General features: G+C 41.6%; 1 protein-coding gene across 2 annotated transcripts; it reads left to right on the top strand.

Moving 5' to 3' along the window:
• Positions 1-10,091: 10,091 nt before the first annotated feature.
• LOC141509978 (platelet glycoprotein VI-like) lies at positions 10,092-17,878 on the top strand. 2 transcript variants are annotated; one of them, XM_074219907.1, is made up of 6 exons: positions 10,092-10,239; positions 14,608-14,643; positions 14,832-15,107; positions 15,328-15,621; positions 16,018-16,115; positions 17,773-17,878. In XM_074219907.1, the coding sequence occupies exons 1-5, from the start codon at positions 10,206-10,208 to the stop codon at positions 16,098-16,100; spliced, it is 723 nt and encodes a 240-aa protein (XP_074076008.1). In that variant the 5' UTR covers positions 10,092-10,205; the 3' UTR covers positions 16,101-16,115; positions 17,773-17,878. The 2 variants fall into 2 exon arrangements, with proteins under 2 accessions (XP_074076008.1, XP_074076009.1); XM_074219908.1 differs by lacking the exon at positions 10,092-10,239 and adding an exon at positions 13,322-14,325.
• Positions 17,879-18,325: the final 447 nt, after the last annotated feature.

The following is an 18,325-nucleotide window of genomic DNA, read 5'->3' as shown; positions in this document are numbered from 1 at the left end:
TGGCAATGTGAGTGTCAATCTCATTATCAATGTGAACCTCCCCGATGGGACACTATTAAGGTAAATGAACATGTCCACAGTCCTCAAAATTTCCCCATTTGCTGTAATCAATGGTTCCACATATGGATGGTATGGTGCTGGCTGATGGAGCACCTGAGTTTTCTTGGTGTTCATTGTTAGACCAAAATGAGCACAAGCAGCAGAGAACTGATCCATACTCCGTTACATCGCAGCTTCAGAGGCCACATTGAGTGCACAATCATCTGCAAACAGAAGAGCCTGCACCAACACTCCCTCCACTTTGGTCTTGGCTTGTAGCCTTTTCAAGTTGAAGAATTTACCATCCTTAGGGTAGCTGACCTTGATGCCATGTTCATCTGTAGTAAAGACATTTGATAAAATGGCTGAAAATATAATTTAAAAAAAAAAACAGAGAGCAAGGAAAGAGCCTTGTTTCATTCCTTTAGTGAGTATTGTCCACTATCCAGAACCAGTCAAGGATGGTGCCAGGGAACTGACATATAATACTGATGAACTTCTCCAGGCAATCACATTTTGACATAATTTCCCCAAATTCCTCACAACTGACAGTATCAAAAGCCTTGGTCAGATCTACAAATGTTGTATATAGACCTCTGTTCTGTTTCTGATATTTTTCCTGGAATTTTCAAGCAGCAAACACCATATTGACTGTTCCTCAACCTTTTCTGAAGCCACACTGGTTCTCAAGGAGGTGATTATCTTCCAGGTGAAGGAGTAGTCTATTGAGAAGGACTCTGGCAAGAATCTTACCAACAATGAGTGAAAGAGAAATACCCCTGTGATGTCACAGGACAGTCTATTCCCTTTACCTTTATAGAGATGAATGATGAAGGCATCCTTGAACTCTTGGAGGATAATCTCTTCATGCCAAATAACCTGGAAAATTTCAGTCAGCTTTTATGAGCATTGTTCCCCCCACTTTGTAGATCTCAGCTAGAAGAGAATCAGCACCAGGTGCTTTGCCAATTGAAAGGAGCCTAATGGCATTCAAAACCTCTTCTTCAGTTGATTGACTTCAACTTGAAGAAAATGGTCAATGGCTTCTGCAATGACTAATGATGGTCTGTTAAGAGCACTGTGGAAATGTTTAGTTCATCTCTCTAGGATCCCGTCCCTATTGGTAATCATTGTAGATCCATCAGCACTGAATATTTGGAATGCACCATAAGTCTTTAGCCCATAAATAGTTTTCAGGGTATTGTAAAAGTACTTTGGATTATTACTATCTGCATAAAACTCAATTTCATCTGCCTTCTTAGTGAGCCAAGAGTCCTGCATTTCTCTAAGCTTCACTTGTACTTTACTTTTGATGGAACTAAATGTTGCCCTCTTAGAAATGGAGGAATTATCTTGCTGGTACACTCTGTGGAGTTCTTGTTTTTCTCTAAGTAGGTTCTATATTTCCCCATTATTTTCATCAAACCAATCCTGATTTTTCCAAGTCTTCTGATTCAGATGAACAAATGCAGTGCTGTACATCAGATCTCTGAAAGCTGCCCACTCTTTTTCTGCTCCACTGTTGCCACGGATGTTGGTTCAGTTTTCCCTCCAAGTTAGCAACAAACTTCCCACTAAGAGAGAGACTCTAATCTCCTGACATTAATTCTCAGAGTCATTTGGGGGGGGGGGGCATTCATCAGTTGAACGTGAATACTTATCTTGGAGGGGATGAGTCTGTGATCAATCCGGCAGTCTGCACCACATATTGTCTTTGTCATGCTGACATCCTTCCTGTGTCTTCTCCTTACAATCACATAGTCTATTAGATGCCAGTGTTTGCTATGAGAGTGCATCCAGGAATTTTGCTGCATTTAAGTAAATGGAAGATAGTGTTCATGATGAGAAGGTCATGAGTTGCACAAGACTTCTGTAGTAGGTAAACATTGCTGTTTGCTGCTTCCAGCTCCAATCCTCCCAAGAACTCCCTACCATGTCTGATAATCTGACTCTAGTATAAAAGTCAGCCTGAATTATGAGCTTGTCCTCTTTTAGTAAACTGATGATTTAGAGTCTCTAGATCTTGATAAAATTTTGACTTTGTAAAACTTAATAATTTAAAATATGTTAAACATGAAGTTTATTCTCTATTATTTACCACAAAACCAGATGAACACCCTGAGCAAAGGGAAATAGGGATATTTATACCTACACAAGGATAAGAAAAACCTTAGATTCCCTTGGAGGCCATTCTATTAGGTTGCACATTCTCATACTCTATCTCTTGTCTAAAGGAGTATCCATAATTATCTCTTTCCCCGACTAAAGTATAATGAGGACCAGATAAGTTTTCTGACTTTTTAATCATTTGTCTTCTTGAGATTGTAATTAGCATATACATAAATAGCATTTCATTCCTCACAATAGAAAGAAAATCAGGTGTTTACCAGGTATACAGATTTCAAATCATAATAAACTTTCTCATTTCCTCAATTTTGATCAAGGTTGATGTCACTACATCAACTGTAGATCAATTAATGAAAGTTGTAGAAAAAAATGAGGGGAAAATTTGAGGGAGAAATAGCATATCTCTGAGTCCTAGGGTTACAAGGAGATTGACAGGCATCTGTCCCTATAAGATCTATGAAGGGGCACAAGGATGGATAATGCATCTAACAGGGTTATAGGGCAAATTACAGAGATCAAAAAGGAGAAGTTCCCTTTGATTAAATAGCCCATGCACATAAAAAGTGCAAGAGGGAGAAGGTAAATAGTATCATAAAATTCAATTCTTTTCTTCCAGAGATATCTGAGATAATTCTTTAGTTCCCAGAATAATTGTGGACCAGTTTCTTCCAAGTACAGTTAGGTTACTTGCAAATACCTTCCTTTTTGGTAAAAGAAATACCTCAATACAAATTTTATAAAACTTATTGTTCCATTCTTTAATTGCTTTTTTTTTGGCAAGGCAATGGGGTTAAGTGGCCTTGCCCAAGGTCACATAGCTATGTAATTATTAAGTGTCTGAGGCTGGATTTGAACTCAGGTACTCCTGACTCCAGGGCCGGTGCTCTATCCACTGCGTCACCTAGCCAGTCCCTGTTCCATTCTTTAAAAAAATAAAATTTAGAACTTCTTAAACTATGGAAATTACATTTGATTTGCCAATTTTCACAAAACTTAATTATAAATAGAAAATTTGACAACCAAATCACTTTTTTACAAATCAGTTTTAAAGACCAAATTTAAACTTGCCATTATTCATTTATTTGTCGCATCTGGAGGATGCTTTTCCACCAACAAAATAACTTCCATAAGAATAAGGATTCTACTACAAAAGCAAATTCATTAAAAATATTCCAAATCAATTTGAGTTTGTAATATATACATTTGATAATCATTTTAGAACGGTGAGTATCTAGTAATTGATTTATAAATAAAAGGGTTAACCTTGCCAATGTTTAAAAAGAATCAAAAAGTCCTTAACTAAACATGGATTTCTCTTTAAAAAAAATGTTTTTAACTAGACTACTGGTCATCCTTCTTCTGACATACTTTAGTTGATTAAAATTCCTTTTCCTTAAAACAGAACTTGAACAAATCCAAAGATACTAGCTTCTGAGATAAGAATTTGCTATATGATTTTAAAAAAAATGCTGGGAAAACTGGAAAATAGAATGGCAAAAACCTAGACAGAGACTCACATCTCACACCCTATACCAAAATAAAGCCAAATTGAGTACAGGATTTAGATATAATAGGCAATCACAGACCAATTTAGAGAACAAGAAATACTCTGTTAGATATATGGAAAGGGAAGAAATTTATGACCAAACAAGAAATAGAGAACACATTATAAATTGCAAAATGGATGATTTTGACTATTTAAAATTAAAAAGATTTTGTACTAATAAATGTAGCCAAGATTAAAGGAAAACAAAAAGCTGGGAAACAATTTTCAGAGCTAGTGTTTCCAATAAAGGATTCATTTCTAAAATACATAAAGAACTTATATTTATAAGATTTCAAATCATTCCCCAGTTGATAAATGGTCAAAGGTTTTCAGATGAAGAAATCAAAGTTATATATAGTCATATGAAAAAATGGTCCACATCATTATTGATTAGAGAAATGAAAAGTAAAACAACTATGAGGTACCACCTCATACCTATCAGATTGGCTAAGATGACAAAAAAAGAAAAATGATCAATGTTGGAGAGGTTGTGGGAGGATTGGGACATTAATGCATTGTTGGTGGAGTTGTAAACTGATCCAGCCATTTTGGAGAGCAATCTGGAACTATGCCTGAAGAGCAATAAAACTGATCATACCCTTTGACCTAACAATACCAATACCAAATCCAAAAGAAATTATAAAAAATAAGAAAAGTCTCAAAAATGTTTATAGTAGTTCTTTTTGTAGAGGCACAGAATTGGAAATTGAGGGGATACCCATCAGTTGGGGAATGGTTAAACACGTTATGGTATATGAATGTTATAGAGCACTATTCTTCTATAAGAAACCATGAATGGTCAGACTTTAGAGAAGCATGGAAAAAATTACTGGGAGCAAGTAGGTAGCCCAGTGGATAGAGCACTGATCCTATAGTCAGGAGGACCTGAGTTCAAATTTGATGGCAGATTCTTAATACTTACTTAACTATGTGACCCTGGAAAAGTCACTTGACCCCATTGCCTTGCCAAAAAAAAAAGACAGAAAAAGAATTACAGGAATTGATGCTGAATGAAAGGAATACAGTACACATTAGCAGCAACATTGCAAATTGATCGACTACATTGGATGCAGCTTCTCTCAGCACTTCAGAGATCAAGGCCAACCCTGAGAGATCTATTACAAACAATACCATCCACATTCAGAGGAAAAATACCATGGAATCTGAATGCATTCTAGATTCAGTTCTTTAAAAACTTCTCTTAAGTTTTTTCTTCCTTTCTCATGGTTTTTTCTTCTTCTAATTCTTCTAATTCTTCTTTCAAAAATTGACTAACATATAACTAAACTAAACACAAATGTAAATGTACAACTTTTACCAGACTGTTCACCGCCATGGGGAGGAAGGAAAGAAGGGAGAGTGCAGAAAAATGTGCAACTCTTAAATTTGCAAAACAAACAATACTTGAGATAGTTATGATAGCTATGTAACAAAATCTTTATCATATTTGCTTAAATGTTTCCTTAGCATTCTGAAAAGCTAAAGGAAACAATTCCCATAGGAATATGTAGCTGACTACAGATGCCAAGGCTATACACTTGACTTGACTTGACTTGACTTGATGGCTATTAGAATTTGCATACTAGTAATCAAAAAATGGCATAAACTTTTAAACCTGAATTAATATTATTTTTATATTGATCACTTGACATGATTACAGAAATTTACCATGAAGGAAAATTTTCTTTTCTTTTTTTTCTAGGTTTTTTTTTTTTGCAAGGCAAATGGGGTTAAGTGGCTTGCCCAAGGCCACACAGCTAGGTAATTATTAAGTGTCTGAGACCGGATTTGAACTCAGGTACTCCTGACTCCAGGGCCGGTGCTCTATCCACTGTGCCACCTAGCCGCCCCTGAAAATTTTCTTTTTTTTTTTTAAATTTAAGATATCAGTTTCCAGCGTAGATTATGTGAATGGTCAAAGGCCTTAAGCCAGACTTTAAATCTGTCCAATGAGATATTTCAAATTTCATGTTTTGGAAAAATGATTTAGGAAAATCCAATGTCAGAACTTGCTGAACAGCTATTCCTTCAAACTTTCCTTATGAACATAGCTCTTTTTGAAGTGGCAAAGAATTGAAAGTGTAGGGGATGCCAATCAATTGGGGAATGGCTGAACAAGTTGTGGTATAAGGAATGTAATAGAGGCCTGTTGTTCTGTAAGAATCCATGACTAGTTGGACTCTAGAGAACCATAGAAAGAATTATAGGAATTGATGCTGAGCAAAGGGAGCAGAACCAAGAGAACATTATACACATTAACAAAAGCATTGTGAGTTGTTCAGCCTTGATGGATGCAGCTACTGTCACCAGTTCAGAGAGCTAGGACAATCCTAGGAGACCTGTTATGGACGATGCTATCCCCATCCAGAGGAAAAAAAACAAAACCAAACCAAAAACCCCATCAGAGTCTGAATGACACTACATTCACTTTTTAAAAATTTATCTTATGGGGGGCAACTAGGTGGCACAGTGAAAAGAACACCAACCCTGTAGTCAGGAGGACCTGAATTCAAATCCAGCCTTAGACACTCAATACTTACTTACCTGTGTGACTTTGGGCAAGTCACTTAACCCCACTGCCTTTCAAAAAAAACAAAAAATTTTTTCCTATGTATTTCTTTTCTATCTCCTGGTTTTCTTTCTTTCCCCTTAATCCTAATTCCTCATATCAAAAATTACTAGTCTGTAAACATGTTACCACAAATGTGTATGTACAATGTTCATCTGACTGTACACCACTGAGGGGAGGGGGTGGGAAGGGAGGGTGGAAGAAAATTATCTGATTTTAAAATGTGCATATGCTTGTGGATGAATGTTGAAAAACTTTCATATGGGGTGGCTAGGTAGTGCAGTGGATAAAGCACCGGCCCTGGAGTCAGGAGTACCTGAGTTCAAATCTGGCCTCAGACACTTAATGATTACCTAGCTGTGTGGCCTTGGGCAAGCCACTTAACCCCATTGCCTTGCAAAAATCTAAAAAAAAAAAAAAAAAAAAGAAAAGTTTTCGTATTATGTAAACGGGAAAAATAAAATAAAATATCAATTGAAAAAAATGTTACATTGAAAAATAACCAAGGGCAACTGTCCATTTCTAGCCCCAGGCTAAATGAAATGAAAGATCTAAAATATGAATTATTCCTTTTGTTTGTATTTTGGATTTGATTGTTTAAAAGACAAATTTAAAATTAATAGTCAGTAGCAGATTATTATCTAATTTATAATATCATTATTTTAAAGATTTCAGGGCCTAGCTCCATCCTAGAGCATTTTTTTAAAAAAGTTATTGTAATTTGAATTCTGTGAGAAACTGCAAAAGATCATTTTTCCCTTTAGAAATCTGGCATCAATTCAAGTTTAAAATATGAGAAAAGATTCAAGATAAAAATCTTTAGGGGCTTTTTGGAACTTACTAGCAGCAATGCAACTTCCTAGGGCCAAAAAGTAATTTGTAAATTGTAGTTCACCACCTAGTTTGATTTAAGCCCAAATTTAGCTCTAAAGATAATAGGAACAGGGCTACTGTACTATTTGCTAATTGGCATTGTTCTCCAGAATGATTGGATCAGTTCACATCTCCAGTAGTAATGCATTAATGTCCCAATCCTCCCACAACCTCTCCAACATTGATCATTTCCCTTTTTGTCATCTTAGACAATCTGATAGGTGTGAGGTGATCAGCTTCATATCAACATAACATTTTCAAGTTACATCCTGTGTTGTATAGTGAGGAACAAAATGTTTCCCATGATTTAAAGTATAATATTTTAAATAGATAGAAGTTTAATATATAATTTGCAGCAAAAATTCCAAATTTCTACAATGTACCTTTCAATTCAGCAGTGCACTTTGCATTAATTTAACATGAATTACCTCTAAAATATTCAATCAAAAACCAAATCTCTTTTATTTTTCACCTATGTTCTTAAAACAAACTTTGTGTTTGAGAAGTCAGAACTATAACTCTATCTTTTTTTTAATTCACAGAGAGAATAGAGAGGAGGGGAAGGAGGGCATCCTCCAGAATAGGAACTATATAAACTAAAGACAGGCTGCACAGCAGCAGGATCAAAGCAAAATATATAAATGAATAGACCACGAGGCAATGCTCAAATTCAGACAAGAATAGAGAAAACAAGCTTTCCTCCTTCAAAATTGCAAGTACTGGATTAAAATAATACAGGGTACCTAAATTGCAAATTTTGAAAGAAAAATTGCATTGCTCCCTATCGTCTAGAAGAAAACTCCATGTAGATAACATAGGTGACTAAAAAAGATGACTTTGAAAAAAGGGGAATGGGATTGGTCAATCAAGATCATTATAAATCACTTGTAATTATAAATACTTAGACCAGAGTAATTAAAGTAGCTTTTATTAATAAACTTTTCTACAGAGGAAAGCCATTTTTTCCTACTGAGAAAGACAGTGAATTATGACATTGTCCAGTCTTATAGGCAGTTTGAAAGGTTTGTGCCTCCCCTTTATGCCAGTCATTGGTTGGGGTTATAATCTAATCAATACCTTTCTCTAATAATATGTTTTCCCTACCCTGGTCATTATATCAATGAGTAAAGGGGAGAATGTAGTAATACGTCACTTGTAAAAGACAAGGACCCCAGGTCAATTTGGGACCAGAAGGAGCAGATCTAATCTAATCTCAGATTTGATCAAGTTGGTGTCAATTCTTTTTACATTCACATAGTTGCCTATAGACACAACTACAGGCAGATCCCTGTCTCTGTAATGTTTATACATATTTAAATTAACAATCTCCTCTTACATTCTGTGGAAGCCAAATACCTTACATTCCTCACAGGACAGAGAAAATATGATTGGACAAATGACATAATCAAAGTACAGAGAAACAAAACAATCTAGAAAGAACGTCAAAAGAGCAAAGAAAATTTGGAAATTTCTCTATATGTCACTTATCCAAGGGCAGGAATCCTGCGAGTTTTCCTAGGGGTATCCCTTCCCTTAGGCTGTGAGTCAAACCCATTGTCTTATATGAAGGGGCTGGAGCAAGAAGAAATTCCATGCTAGGCTCCTAAATACTAGTACTATTAAGGACAAACTGAGTGGGGGAGTTGGGGGGAACCCAAAAAAGTCTTTCACTATCAGGTGCCAGAGGCAGCACCCCCCAAAACAACAAAACATACACAGATGGAAGGACACCTGAACAACGTCTCACAATATCAGGTGCCAGAGTCAGAACTCCCAAAACAGCTATCACACAAAAGGGGGAACCCCCAAAAAGCTCACATTATTGGGTATAAGAATCAGAACCTCAAAACCCTAACCCAAATAAAACCTCACATTATTAGGTTCCAGATTCTGAACTCCAAAACAATAACCATCACACAAACAAGGGGCACCCAAACAAAGTCTCATATTATCCAATGCCAGAAAACCAAGGGGGGATCCCAGAAACTAAACTATTGGTAAATCCTAGAGAACATATTGACCTAAATCAAAACAAGAATTCAAGAACAGAGAAGGGACTTGAAAAGTCACAGACTTCCTTCCTTCTAAAGCTACAATTTTCTTTAGGCAACAATGTATCTGATTAGGGTCCCTCAAGCATCATGGGTGGTGGATGGAGGAGCACCCGTCCCTCTTCAAATTCCTGTCTATATCCTCAAATAATAGCAGAAAACTGGAAAATTTAGTAAGTTAGAGTTCAAATAAAATGACAAAAATATATATTAGGTAAGTTTATTCTCTAAGATTTACCACAAAATCTATAGATGGAGACCCTCTCTCCAAGATGAACACCCCAAGTAGAAGACCAGGATATTTATATATAAATAAGTATAAAAAAGACAATAAACCCCCTTGGAGGCCACTTTTATACAATGACAACTTGTCTAAAGGAGGATCCATCATTATCTCTGCCCTAGATTTGAGGACAGGACAAGCTTTCTGGCTTTTCTAATCATTTGTCTTTCTGAGATTGTAATCAACCAATGGAGAGATAACATTTCATTCCTTGTAATAGAAAGAAAATCAGACTTTTTTTCACCAAGAATAAAGGTTTGAAAAATTATTAAACTTTCTCAGCTTTAACTCCTTGGCTACCAGAGCATAGGAAACCCTATCTGCTTGGCTAGGGACTGAGCTCTGTTTAAAAGAGGGCTGGGGACAGGATCTGATTTAGGGACCAGGGTCATGTTCATAGACCCCCAGTAAAATCAGTACTTCCCAAGAGAGGAGGCAGGGTGACGCTGACACAAAAGGCTTCTGTGAAGAAGCATTTCCCAGGTTATGGGGTCTGACACCAAAAAAGGAAGATTTGTTCCATCGTTGTGGCACTTAGAAAATTTTCCACCCCCAATACATTGCATGGGACCATCAATGAAGAAACAGCCACAGAGAAGGAGAAGTGAGCCTTCACTTTGTTAGGCAAACTCGAGAAGAGCCAGCCCTGGTCACTTCCTGTGCTCAGACTGTCATTGTCAGCCTCAGGCCTCTCTTTCACCAGCATCTGGGACCACCATGACCCACATCTTCTCTGTCCTGCTGAGCTTCGGTGAGTCCTAAGAAGTTCCATATTTAAGGGGACTTTACACAAGACTAAATCCAACCTGCCCCCATTTCAGTTTTGTTGAAGAAGAAATTCTCCTCCATAGAAAGGCGTGATAAGTCTGAGGTCACCCAGCAAGATGGAGAAGGAGGGAGAGAAGCTGAAACTCTTAGAGGGATCCAGCCTCTTTCACCAGCCCTAAATCCAGACTCTGGAACTTTTGTCTCTTTCTTCTGGGGTGTTGGGTGGAAAAGATGTGGGAGACTGGGAGTCATCAGGCTCCTCTCTGCCAAGGCTGTATCTGGGCTAGAAGATGAGGACAAAGACAGGTGAATCCTCCCCCACCACCACCACCATAACCCCCCTGCCTAGAGCAGAGAATGGTCCTCAGGAGAAGAAGGGGGAGATCTGGGCTGGACTGTCAGGGCTTAAAATGAGGGGGCCTAGTATGGGGGACACAGAGAAGGGGGATCCTCTGAAACTGACAGTCCTCATTCCCTTCCAGACAGACCCTCCCTCAGTCCAGAGAATGACCTTTGGTACCTGAAGGAAGAAATGTAACTTTCAGGTGTTAGGGGTCATGGAAGGCTAAATTATGCCTTCTGGAGAAAGGGCAAGGGTCTGAAAGGATAGTGATAAATGATGGGAAACCAAGAAGGAATAGAGGGAGAGTTTCCCATCCCTTCTGTGATAGCAAATGATGCAGGGAACTACTTGTGCCTCTACAAGCACTCATCAGCTCAGTGACTCCCTGGATCTGGTGATGACAGGTGAGGACCCTTCCCCAGGTCCAGACTGCTCAGGCAGGGCTGGCTCAGGGTTCCAGCAGCTCTAAGTTCCTCTCCAATCCAGCCTGACCCCAGTCTCTCTCGGTTCATCCTGTTCTCTAGCTCTGCCTCTGCTCTCCCTCTGGACTACAGGTAGGGGAAGGGAATCAGCATTTTGATAGGTTCTACTGCAAACCAAGTACTTTACATTATTATCTTATTTGATCCTCAGAACAAATCTGCCAAGTCAGTTCTACAATGATCTCCATTTTACAGATGAGGAAACTGAGGCAAATAATGTCTTGCCCAGGATCACAGAGTTGAGAAGTGTCTGAGGCTGGATTGAGCTCAGATCTTCTTGACTCTAGGTCCAGTGCTTTGGTCTCTGCACCAATGGCCTGAGTCAGATCCATCTTAGGAACAGAGAAGAGGCAGAAGGCCCAGTTGGCTCTGAGGAGATCAGATAGAGGCCATAGAGAGAGAGTAGGGCTTCTCCCCCTTCTAGCCCTGATTCTCCCAAAGTCAGGAGAGGGAAAGGAGGATGGACCTGCTACTGCTCCCCCCCCCCTCCCAGCTCAGGTCTAAGAACAGGGAGGGAAGGGGTGTCTCCTCTGTGTATTCCCAGGGTCTCTGTACAACAAGATTAGGAGGTGAGGATGGGAGTGAACCAGGAATCCCAACCAGGGCTCTTATTCTCCTTCCCCATTTGTCCCAGGGATCCCCCTCCCTGGCTCTCTGTCTCACTTTCTCACTCCTTCCTTCTGTCTCTTACTATATCTGTCTTCTAATCCCCCCCCTCTCCCTCTATGTCTATGTCTCTCTCCCCTCCCTCTCTCTTCCTCCTTCGCCCTCCCCCTTCTCTCTGTCTCTCTGTCTCTGTCTATCTTTCTGTCTGTCTCCCCCTCTCCCTTCCCTTCTTTCATTGAGGGGAAAATGAGTATTGCAAGTCCTATAACTGTGGTTAAGAAGTTGACTTCCTAAACCCTGGACTCACTAACCACAAAATCTGTGTATTTTTGTTTCACATATCTGAAGATCACAAGCATTTTAGGACCTATGGGACTGGTGCCTCCAGGGGGGTGATTTCCAAGTTGCAAATAGTTTAGGTTATCCCCCAAAGGAGTGAAGTCCCAGGATTCCTTAATCCATGGTCAACAAGTTTTTTAACTGGACCTGTCCCCCACCACAACTTGTAGGCTTGTCATTAATTATTTGTAGTCCTTGAAATTAAGTTAACCCAAGTCTGAACTGATGAGACGTAACACAAATTTGGAAGTGAGATAGTAACTTTAACTCAAAAATGTTCTCAGAGATAATTACATTTATGACTATGTTGATAGTATCCCCATGAGACTCACAAGGTCAAATATTTGATGGTTACAGTCTCTCCTCTGACTGTAAGGGGAAAAAAAAGAGGAAATGTCTTCTCTTCTGCAAAAAAGCCTCCTCAGTTCCCCCCACCTCCCAAAGAGTAACCTGAAGCCTATTTCCATTAACAATAGAAAACTTAGGATATTTTTTAAAAACCCTAAAATGCTTTGTTTTCTGCTTGTACATATAATTTGTTGGTTATACAAATCTCCCTAGTTTACAGAAAAAGAAACTGAGGTCCAGAGAAGCTATACTTCTTGTTCAGCACACCTCCTCTTAGCAGTTCAGTTATCAAGGACAAACCTGAGAGGCGTGTTAGGGAAAATGCTGTCCACATGCAGAGAAAAAAACAGTGGAGGTTGAATGCAGAGAAAAAAATACCATGGTTACTCTTTCAAAATTCCTTTTATTTTGTTTCTTTCTCTCTCATGATCTTTTTCTCCTCCTTAATTCTAATTCTTCTTTCACAATTTGCCTTATATGGATATATGGTAAACTCGATTGCATATATACAATATCAGATTGTTCACTGACATGGGGAATGGGGAGGGAAGAGAGGGTAGCAGAAAAATATGGAATTCAAAAGCTTGCAAAAGGATGAATGCTGAAAACTATCTCTCCATGTAACTGAGAAAAAATTAAATAAAGATGGAAGAAAAAAATTTCTTGTCCAAGATCACACATTGTAAGGTTGGGATTGAAGTCATTCCAATGCCAGCATCTATTCTGCTTTACCACATAAGTGTATCAGACTATCTTCTAACCCCAAATCTGGAAATCCTGCAAGATCTTATAGCTCCTGTTTGAAGAAAAGGAGAGGTTGGAATACGATATTCCAAAAAACAAAAGATTTAGACTTACAATGTAAATTGTTACTAGAGCCTGCTCCTCCTGGCTCAAGAGAGTTGTTCACTGAATTTTAGTGTGAGCATGTATGTTTGTGTGGATGTGGGTGTGTACATATATGTGTATGTGCATCTAAGAATATATTTTTAATAAGAACTTAAAAACCAAAATTTAAAAATCCGCATCTCCATACGTAATATGTATTGACTTAAATAGATAAAAGAAAAATTTATATGAAACCATGAGCCTCTATTCTTATAGCTTGTTCTTTTTCTTTGTTTTTTAATAATATAATTCATTTGCACACTTTACCTTCTAATAGTCATATTTATCTGTGCTTCCTTCTGAATTTATTTCTCTTCTCTCTTGGGCATTCTTTAAAAGGTGACCATGACTCTCTTTTAGCTTCTTTATCCCTAACTCCTGCCCTTTCTCATCACCTAAAAAAAGAAAACAGAAATAGGGAAAAAAGAAAACCTTTTTAATAAATGAGCAAAAGCAACAAAAAACAAAACATGTGAGTGGCCCAAAATACATGTTTCTACTATTTTTCCCTGTTACTTCTGCCAGGAATTGAGTAACCTTAGGCAGTAAACTGAGTGACACATAGTTGAAATGACAACATTGATAAGAATTTCTAAATCTTTCAGAGCTGTGCTATTTCAAATGGTTTTGCCCTTAAGTTCTTGGGCTGGTTCTGCTTGCTTCACTCCATATCAGTTTAGATGACCCACTTCTCTGAAATCAGACCTTATCTCATTCCTTATAGCACAATAATATTTCATGACCTTTGCATACCTAATCACAGAGCTTTCTTTCATTCATTCCCCAACTGAAGGCCATCTCCTTAGATTCCAGATCCTTGGAATCTAGTGGCTATGCTTTTCCATTTTCCCTTAGAATCTTCTCTCCAGATTCAGTTCTCTTCCAAGTGTATATTCCAAATCCAGTTTTTCAGTAGGGTAAGAGAATTGGGGAACTTGGAGCAGAACCAGCCCTGACCCCACCCTGTGCTGATGACTCTCTGCTAAGAGGTTTATTTGTCCTCTCTGAGTGTCACCAGCCCTGGAGGGAACAATGGCCCCACACTCTGCCCAACTCTGCCTTGGTAAGTCCTAAAAAGAGGGGTCTTCAGGAGGGAGACCAAGGCTAGCAGGAATCTGAAAGTCACTGCAGGGACCCCTCCTGCCCATTGTACAGAACAAGAAATGGGGACACTATGAGAAGGGACACAAGCAGGACAGTGGCCCAGGGCTCCTGGTGTCTGGCTGTCCCCTCTGCATCCAGTCCCAGTCTGGGGATCTGGGGCCTCATTCCCTTGTCCCTCAGGGTGACAGGGATGTGAGTTCTGGGAACGGGATGTGAGTCTAACCCAGAGCCTCTCCTACAGGGCTGTGTCTGTGCTGGGGCATCTGGGCACAAGATGGTAAGTCCTTTCTCCAAATGCCTCCAGTCCCTGCTGCCTGCTCAGCTCTGGTTGTTGTTCCCAGGGCAGCCAGAGGGAAAGGAAGATAGGGCTGTGGGTCCAGGGGGAGGATTCTTGGAGGGCATCTGAGGGTGAGTCCTGGAGAATCAGGGGTGAGGTGAACCCTTTGGGTTCTGCTTCTCTTGCAGGCACATTGCCTAAACCCTCCCTCAGGGCTGAGCCAGGCTCGGTGATTCCCCAGGGGAAACAGGTGAAAATCTGGTGTGAAGGGGTCCCAGGGGCTAATCTGTACCTTCTGAGGAAGGGAAGAGTCCACCTCAACATGGACAAGTCTGCAGATGGGAGGGAGGCCCAGTTACTCATCTCTTCCATGAGAGCAAATACTGCTGGGCACTACAGATGTCTCTACCAAAGACAAACATTATGGTCAGAGGTCAGTGAGCCCCTGGAGCTGATAGTGACAGGTGAGAAGAGATCCCCACAATTATCCTAGCTTCAGACTCTGACCCCAGCCAGGGCTGGCTCTGGGCCCCTGCATCCCCAAACGCCTGCCAGCCTCAGGCTCCCTTGAAGCCAGGAGAGGAGCATGAACCAGCTGCTTCTTGGTTCTCCTGTCAGCTCCAACCTGAGGGGGGCGGGGGGAAGGCTATCCCTGTTCTAACTCCAGGCTCTCCTCTTCCCCAGGACGATATAAGTCTCCCTCCCTCTTAGCCTTGCCCAGCTCCCAGGTGGCCTCAGGACAGGACGTGACCCTCCAGTGCCAGACAGAGAAACAGTATAATATGACTGTTCTATACAAGGATGAAGAACAAATCAACTTCAGCGTGGCCCAGCCCCATGGAAGGGCATCTCAGGCCAACTTCTCCATCCTGGCTGCGACCCCCGCTCATGGAGGAACTTACCAATGCTACTCTTTTCATAGTTACATCCCCCATGAGTGGTCAGCCTCCAGTGATCCCCTGGTGCTCAGGGTCTCAGGTGAGAGAGCCCCAGGCTGTCCCATCTCTCCCTACCCCTCTCATCCCCCAAGGTCTCTCACTGCCCTGGAGTACCACAATGCCTGCTCAGGGTCCTATTCCAGGGGACTCCAGGGACCAGGAGGACTAGAAGGGAGTGGGGAAGAAGAGGCTCAGAGGGAGTGAATGGGGAATCTGGGCAGTGAATTATCCTCAAAGAATGCAGACATTCTCTCCTCCCTGGGCCCTTTAGATGCTCTCATCATCTGCTGCCGGTCCAGTGATGCTGGTCCCAAATACAGACAAAATGTCTACTAGGTACCAAAGAAGGTTAGAGAGGGTCCAGCAGACCCAAGGTGTAAGCAGGGGAGGGGGGAGGGGAAATACCACCCAGTCCTACCTTCTTCTCCTCTCCCAGTTCCAGGCACCACAAAGGAACCTCCCCTCCCCCAAAGTTCTGTGGATCCTCAAGCTCTGACATCCTCCCCACCCAATGAGTAACCAGTGACCCTCAAGGTGAGGGGTCCTCTCTCTCTCTCTCTCTCTCTCTCTCTCTCTCTCTCTCTCCTATTACTCTCCACCTCCACCTCCTGTCTAGGCCAATTTCCCATTTCTTAAATTGAAGGCATCAGGAGGGCTGGAGGGAAGGGGCAGGGGTAGGGGAATCTCCAGCCTGGAAAAGAAGGAAGAACACAACCAGTCTGGAAAAAGACTGGGGAGGTGAGGAGCACAGCTGGGCAGGCAGCCCCTTTCCTTTTCCCTCTCTCTTGTTCCCCAGAAGCTCCAATGACTTCCCAGGCCTCATACTTACAGCTATAACTGAGACTAGAGGTCAGAGAACTCAGCTTCTTCCTTCCCAGGCATCCCCAGGGATGAGGGAGAGGCCTTTCAGGTGCCCCCACCCCAAGTCCTCTAAGCTGGAAGCACCACAGTGGCCTTCTCTGCTCTACTCTCTCCTCTCCCCAACACTGGCTCCCACTGATACAGTACAGCCTATTCCCCAGGCAGAGGGAGGACCTCAGGGTCCTGGGGACAGCCAGGACAAGGGACCAGTAGATCCAGGGACCCCTCTCTCCCACACCAGCTCCTCCATTCTTTTCCTATGTCTCTCCCCTGTCCCAATACCCAATACCTAAGAGAAGGGTCACAGGAATAATGGAAGTATCAAATCCCACAACTGGATGGACCAGGAGAGGTCACTAAACACATGCACTTATTTAAGAGATAAAAAAAAAGTGGGCAGCTGGGTGGCACAGTGGATAGAGCATCGGCCCTGGAGCCAGGAGTACTTGAGTTCAAATCCGACCTCAGACATTTAATAATTGCCTAGCTGTGTTATCTTGGGCAAATCACTTAACCCCACTGCCTTGCCAAAAAATAAAATAAAGTAAAAGATAAAAAAGTGAGACCCAGAGAAGGGAAGGACTTACCCAACATCCCCCACCCAGCAAGGCTGGGCAGAACTAGGGCTTATACCCGGGCTTCCTCTAAACCTTCCAGGCCTCTCTGGGCTCCCCTCACCCAGCCCCTTTCTCATCCACAGAGATCTTCTCTCCAAGACCTGAATCTGAGAACACCCTGATTAATGAATAACTGGAGGATTTCTAACAGAGAGTGAAGAGAGGCAGGGACTGCATGTCCAGTCAGGGTTCCCTCATTTCCTACCACTTCTCCAGCTCTTTTTAATCCTTTTCCCACCTCTGGGCCTTTGCCCAGGCTGTCGCTCCTGACTGGCATGCTCTCCCTCCTCACCTCCTTGTCTTACAATGTAAAGATTCCTCCCATGTAGGGTTTAGGACACTCTCCCTAAAGAAACCTTTCCTGCACCCCACCCCCAGTTCTTACTGATCTCCCTCCACAGAGGAGACCTCATTGATTTATTTGGGTGTATAAAGACAGACATTCCAGAAGAATGATCCAGAAGGCATGATCCTTGGAGGGCTGCCTCAATCACTCCCTCACCCTTCTCTCTCAGGTCCCCCCAATCCTCATTCTCATTCCCAGTCTCCCAGCCAGGGAGTGATCAGAACTTCCCAGACCATGGCCATGGATGGCCTGACCTAGGACTGAGGACCCTGGGAGAGGAAGCAGGGGAATCTGGGACTCCATTGATGGAAGCCTAAGATCAGGGAGGTCTTGTCCCCCTCCCAGTGACAGTCTCTCCCCCTCCCAGATCCTGCACCCCAGGATTACACTGTGGGCAACCTCATCCGCCTCAGCCTGGCCGGGCTGGTTCTCATCATCCTGGGGGTCCTGCTGGCTGAAGCCTGGTAGAGCCAGAGGGGACCCTGAGAAGGAGCTACAACATCCCCTGACAGATTGGAAGACAGAGCTGGGGTTCCTTGAATGGATGCATCCCAAAGACTCAGTGAAGTCTTGAGTTCTGCCCAGCTCCAGACAAAGGAATGGGCCCTGCCTTCTCTCAACCTAACCATGGCTCAAGCTGATAATAAGGAACTTTTCCCCCAGACCTCCTCCTCTTCCCCACTCTTACTGTTGTGACCCCCCCCACACACACACACTCACCCTCTCCATTTCAATCCCTTCCTATACCCCAAATAGGGAGGCTCACTGACAACATCTCTCAATAATGAAAGATGAAAAAAAATATTCCCCCTGAATATTAAAGGATTTCAGGATTTGTAAAAACCTGAAGTTTAATTATTTCCTCCATCTATGGAGATATCTCTGTGTTTGTCTCTGTATCTGTTTGTGTAAATAGAAAA

This window comes from Macrotis lagotis, chromosome 1 (genome assembly GCF_037893015.1).
Source record: "Macrotis lagotis isolate mMagLag1 chromosome 1, bilby.v1.9.chrom.fasta, whole genome shotgun sequence".
Classification (NCBI taxonomy): domain Eukaryota; kingdom Metazoa; phylum Chordata; class Mammalia; order Peramelemorphia; family Peramelidae; genus Macrotis; species Macrotis lagotis.
This window is presented reverse-complemented; position numbering and strand designations above follow the sequence as displayed.